Consider the following 19,960-nt stretch of genomic DNA (forward strand, 5'->3'; position numbering starts at 1 on the left):
CAATGTATTCTTGAAACATAACCATGCCAAAGTAGCTTTCATTATGAATTGACAATTACTATCAAACAGTGGATGGCATTGTAGGCATATCTAAGAACTCTGTTTACATGCTACTAAGTTTAAAGGGGAGCATTACTTTGAAGTACCATGTTCAAGGTGTTCAATAGCCATAGTTTTCAAGTACTGGTAATATGTATATAATATGTGAGAGTATATATTAATAATTTATATAAGCATGCCAATACAATCATTATCAAAGTATTGAAGGAAACAAAAGAAGTTGGATAAACTATTGTTTTATAGATTAAAAAGTCTGCAAAGACAACAGAAAGAAAACTCATTTTGGTGGATATGTTATTTATTGTTGACCATGCAAAGTAGCTTTTCGTTTTATATAACTGAAACTTACGTAACTAAATTTTTATGACTGCACATCATTTTCCTACAAGAGAAGGATAGAGGGGAAAATAAAGGTAATACAATAATGTGACACATCAATATTGTATGTTAGAGGTTAATTCTAGTGCACCTTCAGATCAGTGGCTTAATAATGTACATTATAATCATTATTACAGTACTGAATTTCTGTGAATTCACTTAATTTTCTGAGCATGAAATTTGTGGACATTGTTGTGGGTTGTTTTCATTGTGGATTGTCTAACAAAATTAAAATTCAAAATATTACAGCAAACGAAATGAAATATTTCACTGGATCTTAATTTTGTGGATTAACATGCCCTCGAAAATTAGAACCCCATGAAAAATAAAGATTTTGCAGTATTACAACAAAAATAAATATAGTAAATGTATGGACAACTTTGACTCATGTTCGTTGCTTCGTACAATATGCTCATAAAATAATAGTCTACCCTAAATTTTCTGATTAATATAGCCACTGATATGATTTGCTATAGGTTAAAACAAAAAGTAAATACCATAACAATATTCCAGTTGTTAGCCATGCAAACTAATGTATACAACACCCTCACAGTCTCCATATATATCCTGATATATAATCTGCATGCATTAACTACTTGTACTTACCCCTCTGCCATCAAAACTCAACAAAGGGACATCATCCTCTATTTCAAGTTGAGAATCTGATAGATTTACCTCCCCTATAAGCTCTTCATCAAGATCGTCTGCTAATCCAGATGATGAAGCAGACGATACTGCACGAGTTCTCTGTAGATGGTCACTTGTGTATGCTGAATTGTCAGTGCCACTTTCTTCCACAATCTCAACTTGTTGTTTTACAAAATTAATAAATACCTGAAAACAAAAATTGTCAAGATTAAAGATGGCATGTAGAATATAGCAAAGATACAAGTAAAAATATTATTTGATACAATAATATATGCAAATTGTGGAAAATAACTACAAGGGTAACCACTGAAGTTTTTTTTACCATTTTGTCCATCTTAAGTGCAAATTTTTGGAACATTCATGCAATCCATTACCCACAATAACAATTATTATATTTCAAACTGAACATTTTTCTAAGAATTGCACAAGAAATTTTCACATTTATATTGGAACTATTTCTTTATTGTCTTTTGCAATTGCATCTTATATTGTTTGTCTTTTAAACCATGTGAAAGAAGCTTCTTTCAACACTTACATCTTCAGAAAACTAATTTGATATAAGGATCTCCTGAACACAGAATTTGAATATGGCAAACAAATCTAATGGAAGACTTATTTGCGACAGGAAACATGAACACAATACAGTCTATCACTAATACTTACATTATCCAGAGTGTTTTGACTAACAGAATAATCTTCTATATTTAGATCTTTTTGAGCCTCTTCAAGTTTAGAGAATATATAAGATAATGTGAGATCTTCAGATTTCATCTCAAACTGTAACAAGTTATAATGGCACTCTTTAATCACAGCTTTTGGAAAGTTGTGCTGAACAAATCTTTGGGCCTGCCGTTGAGATCGCTCAAAATCGGGACCTGTAATTGTAGTGCAATAATTATAAATTTATATTCATGATGACATCATTAGGTAACACAGCATATTACATGAACAGTAATGGTAAAATTAAAATAACACTTTTGAACATCTTAATTGATAAAAATATATCGATTGATAAATATACATATCAGGAAAATTGTTATTATTTTTGATTTTCTTTATTTACAGGTAAGTTACATATAACATATCCTAATTAAACAAGATATACAGAACAAAATTTGTACAGACACAAATAAACACATGTCTTCCTATATTTATTTAACTTTCTTTTTTGATACATGTATTTATAACTGGTATGCATATCTTTGTACATCTTAAAGTAATTTAATTAACACAAAATTATCAAATACATAACAAGGTAAGTATAGATATGTAAATACCTTTGAGACGTAAACTTAGAGTATATCCATCACCGTATTTGTTTTTCAGATGTTGCGTACTGCCGAGGCACTTGAATTTTCCATTTACCATGATAGCCAACCTTGTACATAATGCTTCACATTCTTCCATACTATAAATATATAATGTACCATAATATTGTAATATACTAATTTTAGTAACACTGTTTCCTCCTCTTTTATTATTTATTATTTGTTATTTTTTATAAAAATCTGTACTATTTTTGAACACTAGATAAAATTTTACATAGCTTAATCTTAAATGTAAATCTGCTTATTTTACCATGTATTTCATACATATATATGAACAAAATCACAAAAGCAATAAAGATTCAAATCGCCATAGTGAAAAATACTGCTGTCACCATCACACATCACGTACCTATGAGAAGTGAGAATAACAGAGCGGCCATCTTTGATCAGACCTAGAATTAGGTCCCATAGAAACCGTCTTGAATGTGGGTCCATGCCTGTGGTTGGTTCATCCTGTAATAGTGCACAAAGGTCAAATAAATGATAAAATGAAGCAAATTATTTATAGAACATTTATAATCAAGACTTTCAAACCCCAAACATTTTTTTTGCTCTAGCATTAATAAGTCATGAAGCTAGTATTCATGCATTCCTTTACCAATACTAGTCTATGTCATTTACTTTTTGAAATAATTTATTTATTGTTTTCTCCATACTTATTAGTGGTGGATGACCTTTAAAGATATCTAGCAGTGAATAGTTCCATGACTTACCATAAATATTAGTGGTGGGTGTCCTATAAGAGCTATAGCAGTGGATAGTTTTCTTTTATTTCCCCCACTATATGTACCAGCTGGTTTATTCTGGTATTGGGATAAACATAACTTCTTCAATGCCCATTCTACAATCTGTAGTATATCAAAAACATAACAAATGAACTTGTACATGTAATAGATATGAATACACTTAATATGCTTAGCCTGGTTGAATGTAAAAAAAACACAACTTTATAATATGCTTTACAGTAAACAGTGAAATTTAATTTTGATGATTTCATATTGAAATTTTCAAAATATCATTTTCAGTGCAGTTCAGCTATACTGGCATGCGAGCAGTTTCCGTACAAAAATCGTAGTTACTTAATCATTATTTTTTATTTCGCTCACTCACCAAAATTTGAATAAATTCTGATAATTAAACAAGTTTTCATCACATTGCCTTCTTATCTGTAAACAGGTGGTATTAGTGGAAAACCCTTTAACATGCCTCACGTGTAAGCATGTTTGCGCATGCGCGCAAAAACGGAATTCCCCCAGATAAAACAAGGTCACGTTTTGACAACGCACAGGTGAAGTGATTTAAAATGAGACTTTTTATACGTACTGCCGAACTGACACTAAGATTTTGTCTCGGTTATGTATCTGCTTGATTTGAAATGAATTTTTGAAGAATGCATGTAAAAATCAAGCGTTTAAATGAAAAATACGGGTACTGCTTCTGTACGGGAACTGCTCGCATGCCAGTACTTTAAAGTTGATATAAAATAAAAATATTACAAAAAAATATGAATTTCATTTAAAATACACTCCCATCCAAAGTTAATTATACATTGTTATTGAACACTTTAATATTTGAAAGCATTATCTTAAATTGTAGCTAAATTTGGGAAATTTTAGTTTTAACATGAAAACTGTGATGTCCTCTATATACAGTGAAAAAAACAATACAACTTAGAATCAAAGGCTTTTTGATATGCTGCGCCGGAAGAGTGTTACCATGGTTATTCAATATCACAGGGTTTACAAGCGTTTAGCACAATAATTTTGTAAACTTATGCACAAATGGAAAAAAACAACATTATTTCACCATCGCTGTTTATATGAAAATATTCTTAATGTAATGGAATATGAAGACGCAAGAATCTGAGTTTTTTACTTCTTAAACAACCCTCGTACATGCAGATACACATATATCTAGTACTGTGCCACTAACCTGAGCCTCCTCTGATGGTGGTACCCCTCTCAACCTACTGTATAATTGTATATGTTCTCTAGCTGTTAACTCATCAAACAGGGCATCAAATTGAGGGCAATATCCTATATTCTGCTGTACCTTCAACATGTCCTTTGATATACTGAAATTATACATACATTCATAGTAATAAAATTATCATGAAATAATAAAAACAACTTGCCCAACAATCTCATTATAACAAAGAGCAACAGAAAATGCCAATATCAAGGACTTGCAAAATTGAAACACAGAAATAAGCAAAAAAAAATATTTTTCCTCCGTCTTATTGCTGATTATTAAGACTGGTTACATAATGACATCCAGTACAAATACTGATATAATTTTATAAAAGTAAAAACTTGTCACAACATAACTATATCTTTGTTCACTTATTTCAAATTATCAGTAATAATCAACTTTTCTCTACTGTATCATTTAGTTTGAATATTTGATAACTTAATGTATATCCAGGGGTAGTGGTAGCCAACTAATTATTGTGTCACCCCCTAAACTAATGAAATGCAGGTTTGAGCCCTTCTTGGGCCACAACAATGTTTCCTCATATGACTCCAGTGCTTGACTCAAGAACTGGTAATCAAAAAGGCTTATCAAAAAACGTTCCATAAATAGCAAGCATTATAATCACTCTAGAACAAAATTGTGTAATAAACTTATTCATCTCAACTAATCTCCATCATGTATAAAATATTATACATGTGTAAAATATAGAAGTTAGTGTACCTATATCTGTTAAGATGAGCATCACCAGCCGTTGGTCTTAAGTCTCCAGTCAACATTTTAAACGTTGTAGTCTTTCCAGCTCCGTTCACACCAAGCAAACCAAAACACTGCAAACATAGCAGAAAATTACATGTCTAAACTTACAATTCCAATAGATAAGAAACTGTAACAGAGTTCAATTTCAAAGAGTGAACAAGTGATTTTTTGCCCAAACTTTGGCCAAAGTGATATATATAATTAGTAAGTAATTTGTATATCTTTTGCCCTATGAAATATTTCATTTTGATTTTAAAAGATCTTTCTTGTAAGATGCTTAGCAATTTAAAATGTATCTTAAAAATGGATAATGATCCCCCAGCAGTTTAAGTACATTGTATCTTTAAAATAACAACAATAAAATATGATATTTTAGAATAATTTGACATTATTACCTCTCCTTCTGGTACACCTATACATAACTTGTCAACAGCAAGTTGATGGCCTAATTTTCTGGTTTTGTAGACCTAAAAATTCACAAATATTTGTATGTCCATTTAAAGTAAACAAATTAATGAGGTCTGTTGTTACAATATATATACCATAATCATGCTAGTACAATCAATATATACACCTTTAACCTTTCTCTTTTTTTTACATTATTGGTATAGAAAGATAAAGAAAAATTTAATAATTGGGACTTCTACATATTTGCTATCTTACATGATCTACAATCAACTGTGACAATGTCACTTACTTTTCTAAGATCTTCCAATCTCTTTTTTCCTTGTCCCTGTCAAAATTGTCTTTCTATCTCCTAAAGTAAGACCTTCATTACTTTAATTAAAACTGGAAGAAGTTTTTGTCACAAAAACGTATGTCCCCCACAACTAGGTATGGTACTGATCACTCCTGTGAAGGTTGGTGGAAATCCCCCCAGGGGTTTGACCTGTGAAAGCCGGACAAGCTGGATGCGGACAGATAGACAAACAGCAAAGGCAAAAACAATATGTCTCAAAAAACAAGAGGGCCATGATGGCCCTGAGGTCACTCACCTGTATATAGGCCCCCCAACCCCCCCCCCCCCAACGTTGCAGGGCCAATTTAACCCAAGGGCTTTTATTTGCACAAACTTGGTAGACACCCATTAGAAGATGTTTCATGCTAAACATCTAAGCTCTAGCTCAATGGGCTTTTTAAAAGAAGATTTTTTTAAAGTTTTTACTATACACATATAGTTAAAAACAATGACACCCCTGGGGCAGGGCCAGCTTTGACCCCAGGTCTTTTATTTGAACACACTTTGTATACACTTACTAGAAGATGTTTCATGCTTAATATCTTAACACTAGCTATTTGGGTTTTTTCAAAGAAGATTTTAAGTTTTTGCTATACACATATAAAGAAAATCAATGACCCCCCGGTGCCAATTTTGACCCAAGGGCTTTTATTTGAACAAACTTGGTAGACACCTATTAGAACATGTTTGATGCTAAATATCTTAGCCATAGCTCTTTGAGTTCTTTAAAAGAAGATTTTTTAAGTTTTTACTATATGCATATAGGGAAATCAATGACCCCCCGGGGCGGGGCCAATTTTGACCCCAGGGCTTTTATTTGAACAAACTTGGTAGACACTTATTAGAACATGTTTCATGCTAAATATCTTAGCTCTAACTCTTTTGGTTCTTTAAAAGAAGATTTTTTAAGTTTTTACTATATGCATATCGGGAAAATCAATGACCCCCTGAGGCGGGGCCAATTTTGACCTCAGGGCTTTTATTTGAACAAACTAAGTAGACACCTATTAGAACATGTTTGATGCTCAATATCTTAGCCATAGCTCTTTGAGTTCTTTAAAAGAAGATTTTTTAAGTTTTTACTATATGCATACAGGGAAAATCAATGACCCCCTGGGGCGGGCCAATTTTGACCCAAGGGCTTTTATTTGAACAAACTAAGTAGACACCTATTAGAACATGTTTGATGCTCAATATCTTAGCCATAGCTCTTTGAGTTCTTTAAAAGAAGATTTTTTAAGTTTTTACTATATGCATACAGGGAAAATCAATGACCCCCGGGGCAGGGCCGACCCCAGGGCTTTTATTTGAACAAACTTGGTAGACACTTATTAAAACATGTTTCATGCTAAATATCTTAGCTGTAACTCTTTTGGTTCTTTAAAAGAAGATTTTTTAAGTTTTTACTATATGCATATCGGGAAAATCAATGACCCCCTGGGGCGGGGCCAATTTTGACCCCAGGGCTTTTATTTGAACAAACTTGGTAGACACTCCCTAGAAGATGTTTCATGCCAAATATCTAAGCTCTAGCTCTTATGGTTTTTTAAAAGAAGATATTTAAAGTTTTTTCTTTCGGTTGCCATGGCAACCAGAGTTCTGCATGGAATTAAATTCTTTGAACAATTTTTAAAGGTGACCACCAAAGGAACATTCCTGTGAAGTTTGGATGAAATTGGCTTAGTGGTTTATGAGGAGATGCCATTTAAAGTAAAAGTTTACGGACGGACGGACGCCGGACAAAAAGCGATCACAAAAGCTCACCCTGTCACTTTGTGACAGGTGAGTTTAAAAACTTATGAATAAAACTGTTACCTTTGTAAGATTTTCCAGCCTCAGTAGATCATTTTTTCCTGCCCCTCTAAGGACCCTCTTTCTCTCTGCAGCAACATCCACATCCTCATCACCAACACTGCTATTGGCAAACTTGTTATGTTGTCTAAAATAATGTCAATGAAAATAGGTAAGACAAATCCTTGATAACAGAACATACCATTAAATACACTGAATACACAAAACTGCTGGCAAAGCAGCACAGAATTTAATATGCATTTCCTTGATTATCTAAATCCATAATGATTTACTTCTTAGCTAAAAAATGTTTCCCAAACTTCAAAAAATAAGATAATTCTCTGATAAGATCATGTTTTTGTGGTAATTTAAGCTTTAAATAATATTTCATAGTTGATATATAAATGGCTTTATTTGGTGTAACTCAATAATGAGATATAAATAAATACACTGTGAACAGTTTTCATGCAATTTCAATGAAATTTGGTGGTCAGAAATGAAATAAAATATGATGAAACATTTTACATAAATTGACCAGTCTTTATTGTGAAGTATCAAATAACAAATAAGATAAACAATAGGGCTAAACTGCCAAACATTGTCTAACAGAAGCTCGATAAGTAAAGACATAACAAATTGTCACCTTCCTTTTACATACAAAGTTTTGGACAAATCAAAATCATTTGGTCTTTTTTGTTTTGTTTGGTTTTAGGTGCACCAACACAATTTAGGTCATATGGTGCCGGAACAGGAAAGAAGATTTTGGCTAATCTCGGGTGTTACAAACTAAAAGAAATACCAGGGGTCAAAACCACCCCTGTTCTGGAGCTACGAGATGAATAGTCTCCAGTATTTTGAACCCATTTAGTCAACTCTGAAGATCACTCAAGGATAATCAGTGGCTGCAATAATGATGCCTCAACTTTTTAAGACAACCCCTTAGCAATAAGGGGGTCAGAACAATTTAAAATCATGGTCAACTACATTTTTTTTTCGTTCTGATTTTGCCTTAAAAGGTTTATGAGCAGAAGTTGGCTAAAGAAATATTCAGCTTTATAACAAATTAATTTTAAATGCTGTATGACTATTTATAACTCATTTTGAGCATATCAGGCTCTGACATGATTAAAGTGTCTCACTATATTACTGACACATTTATTCTGCTGTTGATATGAAACAATTTAATGAAATTGGTGAAATTTTTACAAACAAACACACTGGAAATTAGTATGGTAACCAAACTCAATTTACATTTAAGATACAATTTATGACATATTAATATATTATATATAGTTAGTGTGACTAGAAATATCTTCTATATGATATGATGTATCACATGTTACCAAAATATATCCATAATATGTATTTTTATATCTAATGATTATGTAAAATAATGTGCAAATAATATAAAAATTTCAACAACATTCGCCTTGACAACTCAGCTCTAACTTTATCTCGAACAATCATTGTGACATTTATATTGCTTTATATAATACTGCAGTCTGCACAGTTGTAACGTCGCTTTTCATTGGATAATCGTAACATGTATATAGATTAATATACACGGCTGCTGTTGATTTATGAAGATATCTTACTTTTTCTAAACAAAATGATGCTTGCTGTATTATAAATTCATTAAAAAGATTTCTGACATGTTATATGGCCGTATATAAAAGGCTGTTTGCAATATAACCCTCGCCTAGCAGCTCTGATTGTATTAATGAATAACCATTTATATAGGGCCATATAACATGTCAACAATCTTTATAACTAATAATATACACCACTGTTGTCAATCAAAAAATCTCAATGTTTTCTCTAAAAAATGATGCTTGCTGTATTATAAGTTCTTAATAAATATTTCTGACAGGTTATATTGCCGAATATAAATGATTGTTTGCAATTTTTTTATATTTCCAAACAACCATTTATATAGGACCATATATGTAACCTGTCAAAAATCTTTGTAACTAATGATATAGTGTGGTTTAAAAATTATACCTGTATATATGTATATCTGTTTTATATACATCATTTTACATACCTAATGTTAAATTTAAATATTGATGTCTTTAAGCATAAGATCCCAAATAATACTATGCATATTAATGTACACTATACATGTGAATATATATTCAACAATTAAGAAAGCCTAGAATAGATAGATATACCAGTAAAACAATTATTATACATGTTTTAGAGTAAAATCTATTAGTCCTACTTAAACTAGAAATGTGTCCATAGGACACGGATGCCCCCACACGCCACTGTTCTGTCAATCTTATGACTCTAGGTCAAATATTTTTTGGACTACATGTGACACAAGTTGAAAACTAAAAATCAACAAAGGGCCATAATTCTGTTAAATTTGGTCGCAGCAAAAATTCCTTCCTTTACTACCATCTACACATTAAGGTTATTAATCCCTGGAAGTTTAAGCAAAATCTGCCATCCAGTTTAAGAGGAGTTGCGTTCACAAAATTTCTACATAGTTTATAATGAAAAAATCAACAAAGGGTCATAATTCTGTTAAATTTGGTCGCAGCAAAAAATCATTCCTTTACTGCCATCTACACATTAAGGTTGTTCATCCCTGGAAGTTTAAGCAAAATCTGCCATCCGGTTTAAACGGAGTTGCATTCACAAAATTTCTACATAGTATATAGTGAAAAAATCAACAAAGGGCCATAATTCTGTAAAATTTGGTCGCAGCGAAAATTCCTTCCTTTACTACCATCTACACATTAAGGTTGTTCATCCCTGTAAGTTTAAGCAAAATCTGCCATCCGGTTTAAGAGGAGTTGCGTTCACAAAATTTCTACATAGTATATAGTGAAAAAATCAACAAAGGGCCATAATTCTGTTAAATTTGGTCGCAGCAAAAATTCCTTCCTTTACTACCATCTACACATTAAGGTTGTTCATCCCTGTAAGTTTAAGCAAAATCTGCCATCCGGTTTAAGAGGAGTTGCGTTCACAAAATTTCTACATAGTATCTAGTGAAAAAATCAACAAAGGGCCATAATTCTGTTAAATTTGGTCACAGCAAAAATTCCTTCCTTTACTACCATCTTCACATTAATGTTGTTCATCCCTGTAAGTTTAAGCAAAATCTGCCATCCGATTTAAGAGGAGTTGCGTTCACAAGATTTCGGGACGGACTGACGGACGGACTGACGGACGTTCTCACAGGACAGTAATTATGTGGCTACTCTATTGTTCTCTCTATTGTTCTTTTAGCCACGCAAAAGAAAATAGCCACATTAAAGCATTACGGAATGAATGACATCAAAGAGAACCTATTGTCCCTCTAGCCACATAATTACTCTCCTGTGAGTGCGGACGGACTGACGGACGGACAAGTGCAACGCTATATGCTCCCACATTGTGGGGGCATGAAAATGTGTTTAAGACCAGTTATCATTGAAATCCTTTATATTTACATACATAGAGTTAAAAAATTTGTATCATGAAAGGTCCATCTCTCTAGTTTATCACATTTCATTGTTAATTTATCACATTTTATGTTAATTTTTTACATTTTATCTTTATTGTTAATTTATTAGTTTAATAATGACAGTACCATACACCAGTTATACAACAGAAAAGTTTTGAAGAATTACTGAAGTTGTCAAGTTGACAATGTGTAGTTTTTTCTTCAGTGATAACGGTAAACAGTGTGTGAATAAGCATTTCAAAGACTGCAAAAAATCTAATATAAATTAAACATAAACTTACCTTAATCTAAACAAGAAATTGAAAATGTTTTATCTTCTAAATTCAAATACAGTTATATAATGGACGCGAAATGAAACTAATTTATTAAATCTTGATTTCTTTATTAAATAAAGTAATTTGTTAACATCCTCAACAATGAATAATGTATAATCAAGTTAACATTAAAGTTGGTTAATCTAATTCTGACAATGATATTTAGTTGTTCAATATTCATTTCTATTTCTTGAAAGGGAAACAATTGAGGTTTTACAAAATTCTACAAAATTATTTCATTTCCTTGAAATCTAGTCATTATTGGTCGTTTTACTCAAAAATTTCTACAAGTACAGATTACAAATAAAAGCTGTCATTATATATGTTTAAATCTGGCTAAATTTAATAAAATAAAACTCTTCTTTTCTTCATCACACTCTGCATTATGCAGACTACATGTAACTCCAGTCAAAAAAATCCCTGACTGGTTTTACATTTTTAAGTTTTATATTTTTGAGAAACAGGCATACACAGGTTCTATCTATGAATGGGAATAAACACAAGGTTAACTTGACATATTTTACAATATACAATATCTTTCTATCATTCTTATAAAACATAAGCAATCTTAAATATGTATATGTATTTACCTGGCTTTAATAAAGAATCTGTATTCACACAGCAATGTTATAACAAAGAACACGAGACCCATGATGGACATAATGATCAGTTTTTTGGTGATAAGATCCCAGCGTAGTGGTGACTCCATCATATCATACTGACCTACAATATATTATATGTGTATAAATATTAAAATATGACATAAAATTAAAAGAGACTTGAGCCAGGCCATGACAAAACCAGCGACCAGCATCAATCCAGACCAGCCTGCTCATCCACACTGTCTGATCAGGATCCATGCTGTTTGCTTTAAGTTTCTCTACCAGTACTTATAACAGGGTTTGTAAGCGAACAGCATTGATCATGATCAGACTGCGCGGGATGCGCAGGCTGGTCGTGATCCATGCCGGTCGCAAACGCACTATGTTGGTTTTGTCATGGCGCGGCTCAGTACACCATATAGTCAAAATAACTAAAATCGTCAAACACAAATCCAACCCATATTATTTTTGTTTGTTTTTTTCTGGGTTTTATTGCCAATTTTAACACATTTTGATGGTCAAATCTTGGCAGTCTATCCACTTTATCAGCTTTCCTGGATTGTTTACAACCAGTAATTACCAATTTCTATGCAAGTGAGTGGTTAACGCCTCGCACTAGTAATCTAATGATCGCTAGCTGCATGGGTTCAAACCCGGTCAGGGGCAAGTCCTTCTTTCCTTGAGCAAGAAACTTTACAATCATTGCTCAGTACTGTTTGGTTCCAGGCATGGATATAAGCTTATAGCTTCCTAAACAATTAAACTAAAATAAATTCTGTATAAACCAAATATGAAAGTGAACAACTACTTATAGCTAAGGCTCCCACGTTTACAATTTTTTGTGAACGTTAAAACGATTGTTAAGAACCGAAACGATACCATTTAAACGGTGGTACATCTATGTGCTATACTACACCATCTATTCGAGTCTGATGCTGACTTACTTTCTATTTTTAATACATGTACAAAGAAACAAATAAATAATGTTCAGGGCTCATCACGATTAAGTCCACACACATTTTCTGCATTGTATCCCCATTTTTCTTGCATCTCAGACAGGATTATCTACCGTTTACACCGGTGCTAGAAAACTCTGTCTTACACCCCCCATGTAAGACAAGTCGCGTGTTTTAAATGATGTCATTGACGCGGGCCTTTTATGAATGAATTGCGTTCTTAGGATGACGTCATTTTTTCCGTTATATATGAAGTTGTATGTTCATACGCTACTATAGGAAAAAAGTGCGTAATGAGAATATCAGTTCTCATAATATCTATTCCGAAAATAATTGACATGTAATATGCAAGAAAAAGAATCAAACACCGGCTGTTGGTACAGACGGGGATATCTAGCTCTCGGGTAACTGTTTAGCTGAAACTCGGCAGAGCCTCGTTACCGCTGTAAACAATTATCCTCGAGCTAGATATTCCGGTCTGTACCGGCAGCCGGTGTAAGATTCTTATACTCTCTTTTGAAAGATCAAAGGAAAATCACTTTTACAAAAAATGAATTATATCATGAGCGATTATTGCATGGCAATGCTGTGTGGAAGGTTGTAAACACCCATTTTTTGTTTTTCTTTGGAATAAAACCAATTAGAATAGATAAAATCCATGATTACAGGCAATGATCAAGATATTTTGTAAGACAATATGGTCATTTCGATTAAACAGTAAAAAAATATCGTAAACATTTATGAATGAAAAATCGAACAAATCCGTTTAAACGTGTAACCGTGGGGGCCTTACTAATCGCACATGATTTCTGAATCAGTATTAACAGACAATTTTCCTTAAGTCTGAGATCAATTGTCACAGAGAAATTACACTTTGTCTAAGGATCGATAAATTAATAAATCTAATGCTTTCCTGAATGAGGTAAGTGGGTGAACACCAAATTTATATTAGGAAAACCTTTTACAGTAGGTTGTAAAATTAGTTTTTGTTTGGTACAATATACTGTTAATACTTCCTACACTTGACATAAACAGTGTAATTGTAGTTAAAATACTGTGATACATGTATAATTGTCTGAATGTATTTGCATAATTCTGCAAATGTCATCATCAAAGGTTTAAAAATGTTAAGAACAGTCTTACCAGTTTTAAAGTAGAATTCATTTTTATATTGGTTAAAAGCAATGTCCATCAGACCACGACCAAGACAATAGTTCGGGAAGACTAAGAAAACATCTTTCATGACCTTCTGTACTTTATCTAATGCCTGAAATTACGAAAAATAAATATTTATAATTATGATAAAATTGGAAAATTAAACGAGACTTACCTTGGTTAAGTCGATGTTTGATTGAAATTCTATGAGTCAAATGAACACTTGAGATTAAATGTATAGCCTGAGCTCTAGCTGCATTCGTAATTGCTATAAGCATGACAAGTTTCATAGTAAGATCTTTCTATGACAAGTCCTAAAGCTGATAAAGCGCCTTGTGCTGTATTTAATGCACTATATCCCAAGCTGCTTTGAAACAAACCTGAATTGGCGCATGCGCAGTACTATCTCATTTAGACCCAAAGTGTTTTGACGAAATAGAATTTTACCTCAGTGTGGTTTTGAATTACCATTCTTAAGCATCTATAACAATGTTTTTAGTAACAGGCATACACACAAACTTAGTAGTTTTACCAGTCGAAGCATGAACATACACAAGATTGAAAACAACTGATAATAAGGTTTGAAAATTGTCATTTTTCATAGTCTTTTATTATTTCAGAATTCCATATCAATTTATAAATAATAGCTGTCAGTATGCTTCACTATTTATTCTCGTGCTTGATAGTTAAACTAAAGCCTTAATAATGTTAAATTTTCCAACTTCATAATTCTGTCAAAATCCATGTTATAGTTATGGACAATGGGCAGTAAGCTCCTATAATGCTTTCAAATAAGTGTGTGAAGTTTTAACCTATTCTCTTCAGTAATTCTTAAGATAAAATCACAAACTTGCATGCAAAAACAAGCGTAATGCTGACACAAGTGTAATGCTGACGCCCAGGTGAGTACACTAGTTCACTCTATTCTTCAAATAGTCAAGCTAAAAATATTATGTATAAATACATATTCTTATGTATAACTAAACATTCATGTAGTCTACTATTATAGTAAGCATTAATAATATATCTTGTATCTATGTATATCCTGCCAAATGTAAGTAGTACATACCTCATCATAAGAGAAGATCTCAAGGAGAAAACTTGACACGATGCACGTGATACCAGTGAACAGATTTATCACGATCAGGAAAATATAGGCAGTACTCGGCTCCTTGAAGAAGAATGAAGCTGGATACATCACTGGGGTCATTGACCAGCTGCGAAAAATTATTGGAAACTTTAATAATAAAAACATTGAAAATTGTAAAATTATATAAGTTTTTAAGGGGTAAAATCATTCATTCCAATAAAAACTGACTACAGGAAGAGCATGTTATATAAATTTGGCACAGTTAGATTTTACTTCTGTTATTCTGCAGTGAAAAACTATGTTAGTTGATATCTGTAAAGTTCAAGAACAACTTGATTATCAACACAAAATATCTGACCATCATTGAATCGTGAAAGACAGTGAGAGGCTTTGTTTAACAGAAAATATCATGCAAAATGCCTGCATCACTCCAAAATTTTAACCATCCCAAAGCTACTCTTAATTGTTTCCATATTATTTCTTCAAACCTTATAATACATTACAGTCAAAGACACTTTCTGGCACCTTGAGAATACCATCTACTATCTAATGTATTTTGTAAAAACAATTTAATGCTTGGAAAATCCATGTATAAAGTTCCACTCACCCATATAGGAAGAAGAGTGCAATAACAGATGGAAAATTAGTGGAAGACACATAAGCTGGTATCTGGAAGGCTAGCAGGATCACAATGATGCATATTGCTGGTATCACATAGTTACACTGTAACTCAATAAAACATGTTGTGTTACACATACTGGAATATTGCTAAATTATCATAAATATACAAAAGATATATGTTGTAATAATGATATGTTGTAGAATAAAAATATCTATGATGAAAATATCTCATATCACATTAGTACATCTAAGATAACTTGGAGGTAAAAACATGACAGAGTAGAGCTTGGAGGCGATAATCTCCAACCTAAATGAATAATGACACAAGGGCTTTAGGGAATAAAATGTGACATCCTAAGTAACCATTTATTGCTTGTGTGATGGTTATTAGTTTTTTTTGCCCCATGACACAAACTCATAATCGGTCACTAAACACTCATTATCAGTTGAAAACATGGTCAATTTTGTTACTATTTATAGTAATAAGTGTATTAATAAAAACAGTTTACAGATGGAATACACATAAAACATTATTAATTGTTACAAGAGACACATGAATTATTAAAGCTTACCATATCCCAAACATAGTTTCCTAGCCAGTAAATTACTGGGTTAAGACCACTAACAAACTGTAGATGTTTGGCTTTACTTGATTTCTCATACACGAGGAACACAACAAAACTTGCTGGTACAAATGACATGGCGACTATGATAAATATTGCTATCAGAACATCAGCCCCTTGTAATCTGTTCAATTATAGAAAATTAAATATAAATACATGTACTGGTAATTGGAAATTCATACCATAAACTTTTCACTGAATTACTAAATTAAAATGCAGAACACAATCAAATAATAACTACAATATGAGGTTAAACATGAAATATAATTTGGAACAGATTTTAGTTACACAAAACAGTAAAATACTTTTTCCTTTATGTCATTTGTTTTAAAAAGTGTTCACCATGAATAATCTCTTCAGTTTCGATTAAAGAAATACACTACCACAATCTCAATTATGTGATACAATGACCAATTTTTGTTTCTTCCACAGATTTCAACAATTAAGAAAATATAGAAAAAATTTAATTACCCCAGATAAATATCTTAAATTGACATGTCTTTCAATCTAAACAAAACTATTCATCTTTTCATGGATAATTTCAAAATAATTTACATGTACAGACTAAACTAAGACAGCGTACAGTGCAGACAATGACCAGACAGCATGGAAGTGCTTATTTTGGTTTGCACTAGTAGCATGGACAAATTCATTTGAGATTCCACCAGCAGGTTAAGTGTTATAATGTATTTGTTACATAAAATCATAATTATATAGACAAGAAATAAATCTCACATAAAGTCCATGTTGAGGATATTATTTGTCTGGTTCATAGGATGGTTTGTTAATGTTATACCTGAAAATAAAAATAAGCAACATATATTTTTACAGAACAAAAAACAAATTCCATTTTTATTTTTAATATTCTAAATCAAAAACAACTCCTTTGGATGGATTACTTTTCTATGTTTAAAGTACAATTGTGACAATAATTCATGTTAATATACATAAGGACTGGATAAAAGATATGACTGACTCTGTTCAGAAATGCTACTTCACTCCACTCACAAATTTCCAAATGCGGGACTAATATAATTTGTGGCAATTGCAGAGATTGTTTCATTATATCATGAAGTCACTGTAATAGTCTCTTATTAAATAACAAATGTTTATACACTTTCTTCTGAAATGCAACACGACCAAAACAGGAATTTGCAATGGCTATGTAATACCGGTACATAGAAAACTGTGAGATTTAAAACAACACTTGGCACATCTATTATCTTTATCCTGATGAAACCAATAGTGGTTAGCCTTTCCCACCAGTATAGATTCAGGCCAGTTTGACCAGCCATGCAGTCTGACCAGGCTCTATACTGTTGGCTGACTTTAAATTTCATCTCTCCATTCATTGATAATAGACAGTTCCATTAATGCAAGCTGGACAAGTCTGTTTAACAAGAGCTGTCCGTAAGACAGCGCGCTCGACTTTTTTATTGCTTGCCAATAAAAAAAGTTTTTGCAGTAAAAGGCAATACAAGAATCTCTGTATTTTTAAAGTGAACAATGGCCATGAGCATTAAGATATTTAGTGAAGAATTATTTTACTGAATTGTGTGATACCCTTGAACACTGCAGGTTCAGTGGATAGGAATGAATTTTTTTAGATTTTTTAAGTTTTTTAGTGCTTGCCTATAATACAAAACATTGACAGTTAAGGGCCATAATTAAAATAAAATCTTTGACAGAATTACCTTCTCCTGGACATGTTTGGGAATCATGATTGTAAACAAGTATTCCAACTTTCAAATTAATATCTCAAACAGTTCAGTCAAAAAGTGGACTGGTACTAAAAACTTAACCAAGATTCTAAGTCGATAAAAGGCCTTAATTTTTTAAAACAAATCCTTGACAGAGTTACCTTCTCTTGCGTACAGATGGGGGTAATGATGTGAAATAGCATTAAAAGTTTCAAAGCAATATCTCAAAGGGTTAAGGCAATAAGTGGATTTTACCCATATTCAATGTATTTTCTAAGTCAAAAAGGGGCATAATTCTGTCAAAAACCTTGACAGAGTTATGTCCTCTTGTCTGTTGATGAAGGTCGTGATGGTAAACAAGTATGGTCAGTTTCAAAGCAATACCTCCAATGGTTTTGAAATAAAGTGAGGTGGTACAAAAAACTTAACCAAGCTCAATACACTTTCTAAGTCAAAAAAGGGCCATAATTCTGTCAAAAACCTTGACAGAGTTATGTACTCTTGTCTGTAGATGGAGGTTATGATGGTGAACAAGTATGGTAAGTTTCAAAGCCATACTTGTAATACTTCTGAAATAAAGTGGGGTGGTACGAAAAACTTAACCAAGGTGTGACGCCAACGCCGACGCCGGGGCGAGTAGGATAGCTCCCCTTTTCATAGAAAAGTCGAGCTAAAAATCGATGATAGCTCTTGTTTAACTAACAATGACAGTGAATGGTTTTATGGCAGGTCATGCTATGTATATTGTGTGAGTCTGGCAATTGTAACTGTGAAAGTTACTTTATATTCAGCAGGTTAAGGGCTAAATATGTATTTCCACCATCTATAAACTTACCATAAGCTGAAGGATGACCTTTCCTCTTGGGAAGATTTGCTCTCAGTATAGCATTGTTTAATGTATTCAGGAATACAGGCATTGAATGATAGCCTTTGTTGTTAAACCATGTCTGTATAATATGGGAAAAATATCAGGAAATTGTACTAAGCTTTGATTTATAACATATATGAATATACATATGTAGTAATCCCTACAGATGTCATGGTAATCTGATCATGTGCTTACATAATACCACCTTTAGACATGGCAGAATGAATATTGTCTTTGAAAATTGTCTTTAATTTTGTTTGACACATGTACTTTAAAGATGCAAAAGTTAATACCAGTGAAATAAGCCCTTTTTTATTGTTACAAATTTACAGAAATATTGGGTTCCGCAGTACCTAATGGCACTACTGTAAAGTATCAGCTATTTCAACATATACTCTAAATTTATCCTATTTCCTTCAATAGAGAACATTTCATATATTATACTTTCCTGTATAACTTACTATCTAGTTTGTTAATTGTAAATTTACCCTGCTAATTGGCATAAGAAAGTATTTGTTAAAATACCAATTATCTCATAATTAACAATGTAATATAAACAACATACCAAAGCGGATCCTCTGACAGCCACATGTCTGAACACTGTAGGACTTCCCTTTCCAAAATCCTCCGGTATATAATTCCTTTCTGTACCAAAACTAAATGCTCCATACCTAACAAATATATACATCATTCAGTAAACACTGTTCACCATACAGTAAGAAATCATATATTTATTACCTATATACAGCTTAAATTAATCATTCGATATATTATAAGTAACTGTAAAAACGTGAGGTCTTAAATCGAAAATAAGCTGAACAAATTTTTCTCTAAAAAATTATAACAGTTTGAGTTAAAGGGAGGATAAACTAATTATTTAGTTTTACACTCTCATTAGTT

The 19,960-nt window shown here is 32.3% G+C and overlaps 1 protein-coding gene across 1 annotated transcript in view; it reads right to left on the reverse strand.

The window, feature by feature from the left end:
- Window positions 1-19,960, reverse strand: part of LOC132739540 (ATP-binding cassette sub-family A member 2-like) — a 74,129-nt gene that overhangs the window by 5,988 nt on the left and 48,181 nt on the right. The window contains exons 32-48 of the mRNA XM_060727255.1: window positions 19,626-19,731; window positions 19,028-19,139; window positions 17,228-17,288; window positions 16,442-16,616; window positions 15,856-15,971; window positions 15,228-15,375; window positions 14,147-14,270; window positions 12,036-12,168; window positions 7,699-7,822; window positions 5,540-5,611; window positions 5,109-5,215; window positions 4,347-4,488; window positions 3,128-3,262; window positions 2,764-2,867; window positions 2,364-2,494; window positions 1,750-1,961; window positions 1,045-1,272 (exon numbers count right to left, since the gene is read on the reverse strand). Coding sequence (XP_060583238.1) covers window positions 1,045-1,272; window positions 1,750-1,961; window positions 2,364-2,494; window positions 2,764-2,867; window positions 3,128-3,262; window positions 4,347-4,488; window positions 5,109-5,215; window positions 5,540-5,611; window positions 7,699-7,822; window positions 12,036-12,168; window positions 14,147-14,270; window positions 15,228-15,375; window positions 15,856-15,971; window positions 16,442-16,616; window positions 17,228-17,288; window positions 19,028-19,139; window positions 19,626-19,731 — 2,230 coding nt within the window. The remainder of the gene's footprint in view (window positions 1-1,044; window positions 1,273-1,749; window positions 1,962-2,363; window positions 2,495-2,763; window positions 2,868-3,127; window positions 3,263-4,346; window positions 4,489-5,108; window positions 5,216-5,539; window positions 5,612-7,698; window positions 7,823-12,035; window positions 12,169-14,146; window positions 14,271-15,227; window positions 15,376-15,855; window positions 15,972-16,441; window positions 16,617-17,227; window positions 17,289-19,027; window positions 19,140-19,625; window positions 19,732-19,960) is intronic.

This window comes from Ruditapes philippinarum, unplaced genomic scaffold (assembly GCF_026571515.1).
Source record: "Ruditapes philippinarum isolate M1 unplaced genomic scaffold, ASM2657151v2 ctg4270_1_1_1_1, whole genome shotgun sequence".
NCBI lineage: Eukaryota > Metazoa > Mollusca > Bivalvia > Venerida > Veneridae > Ruditapes > Ruditapes philippinarum.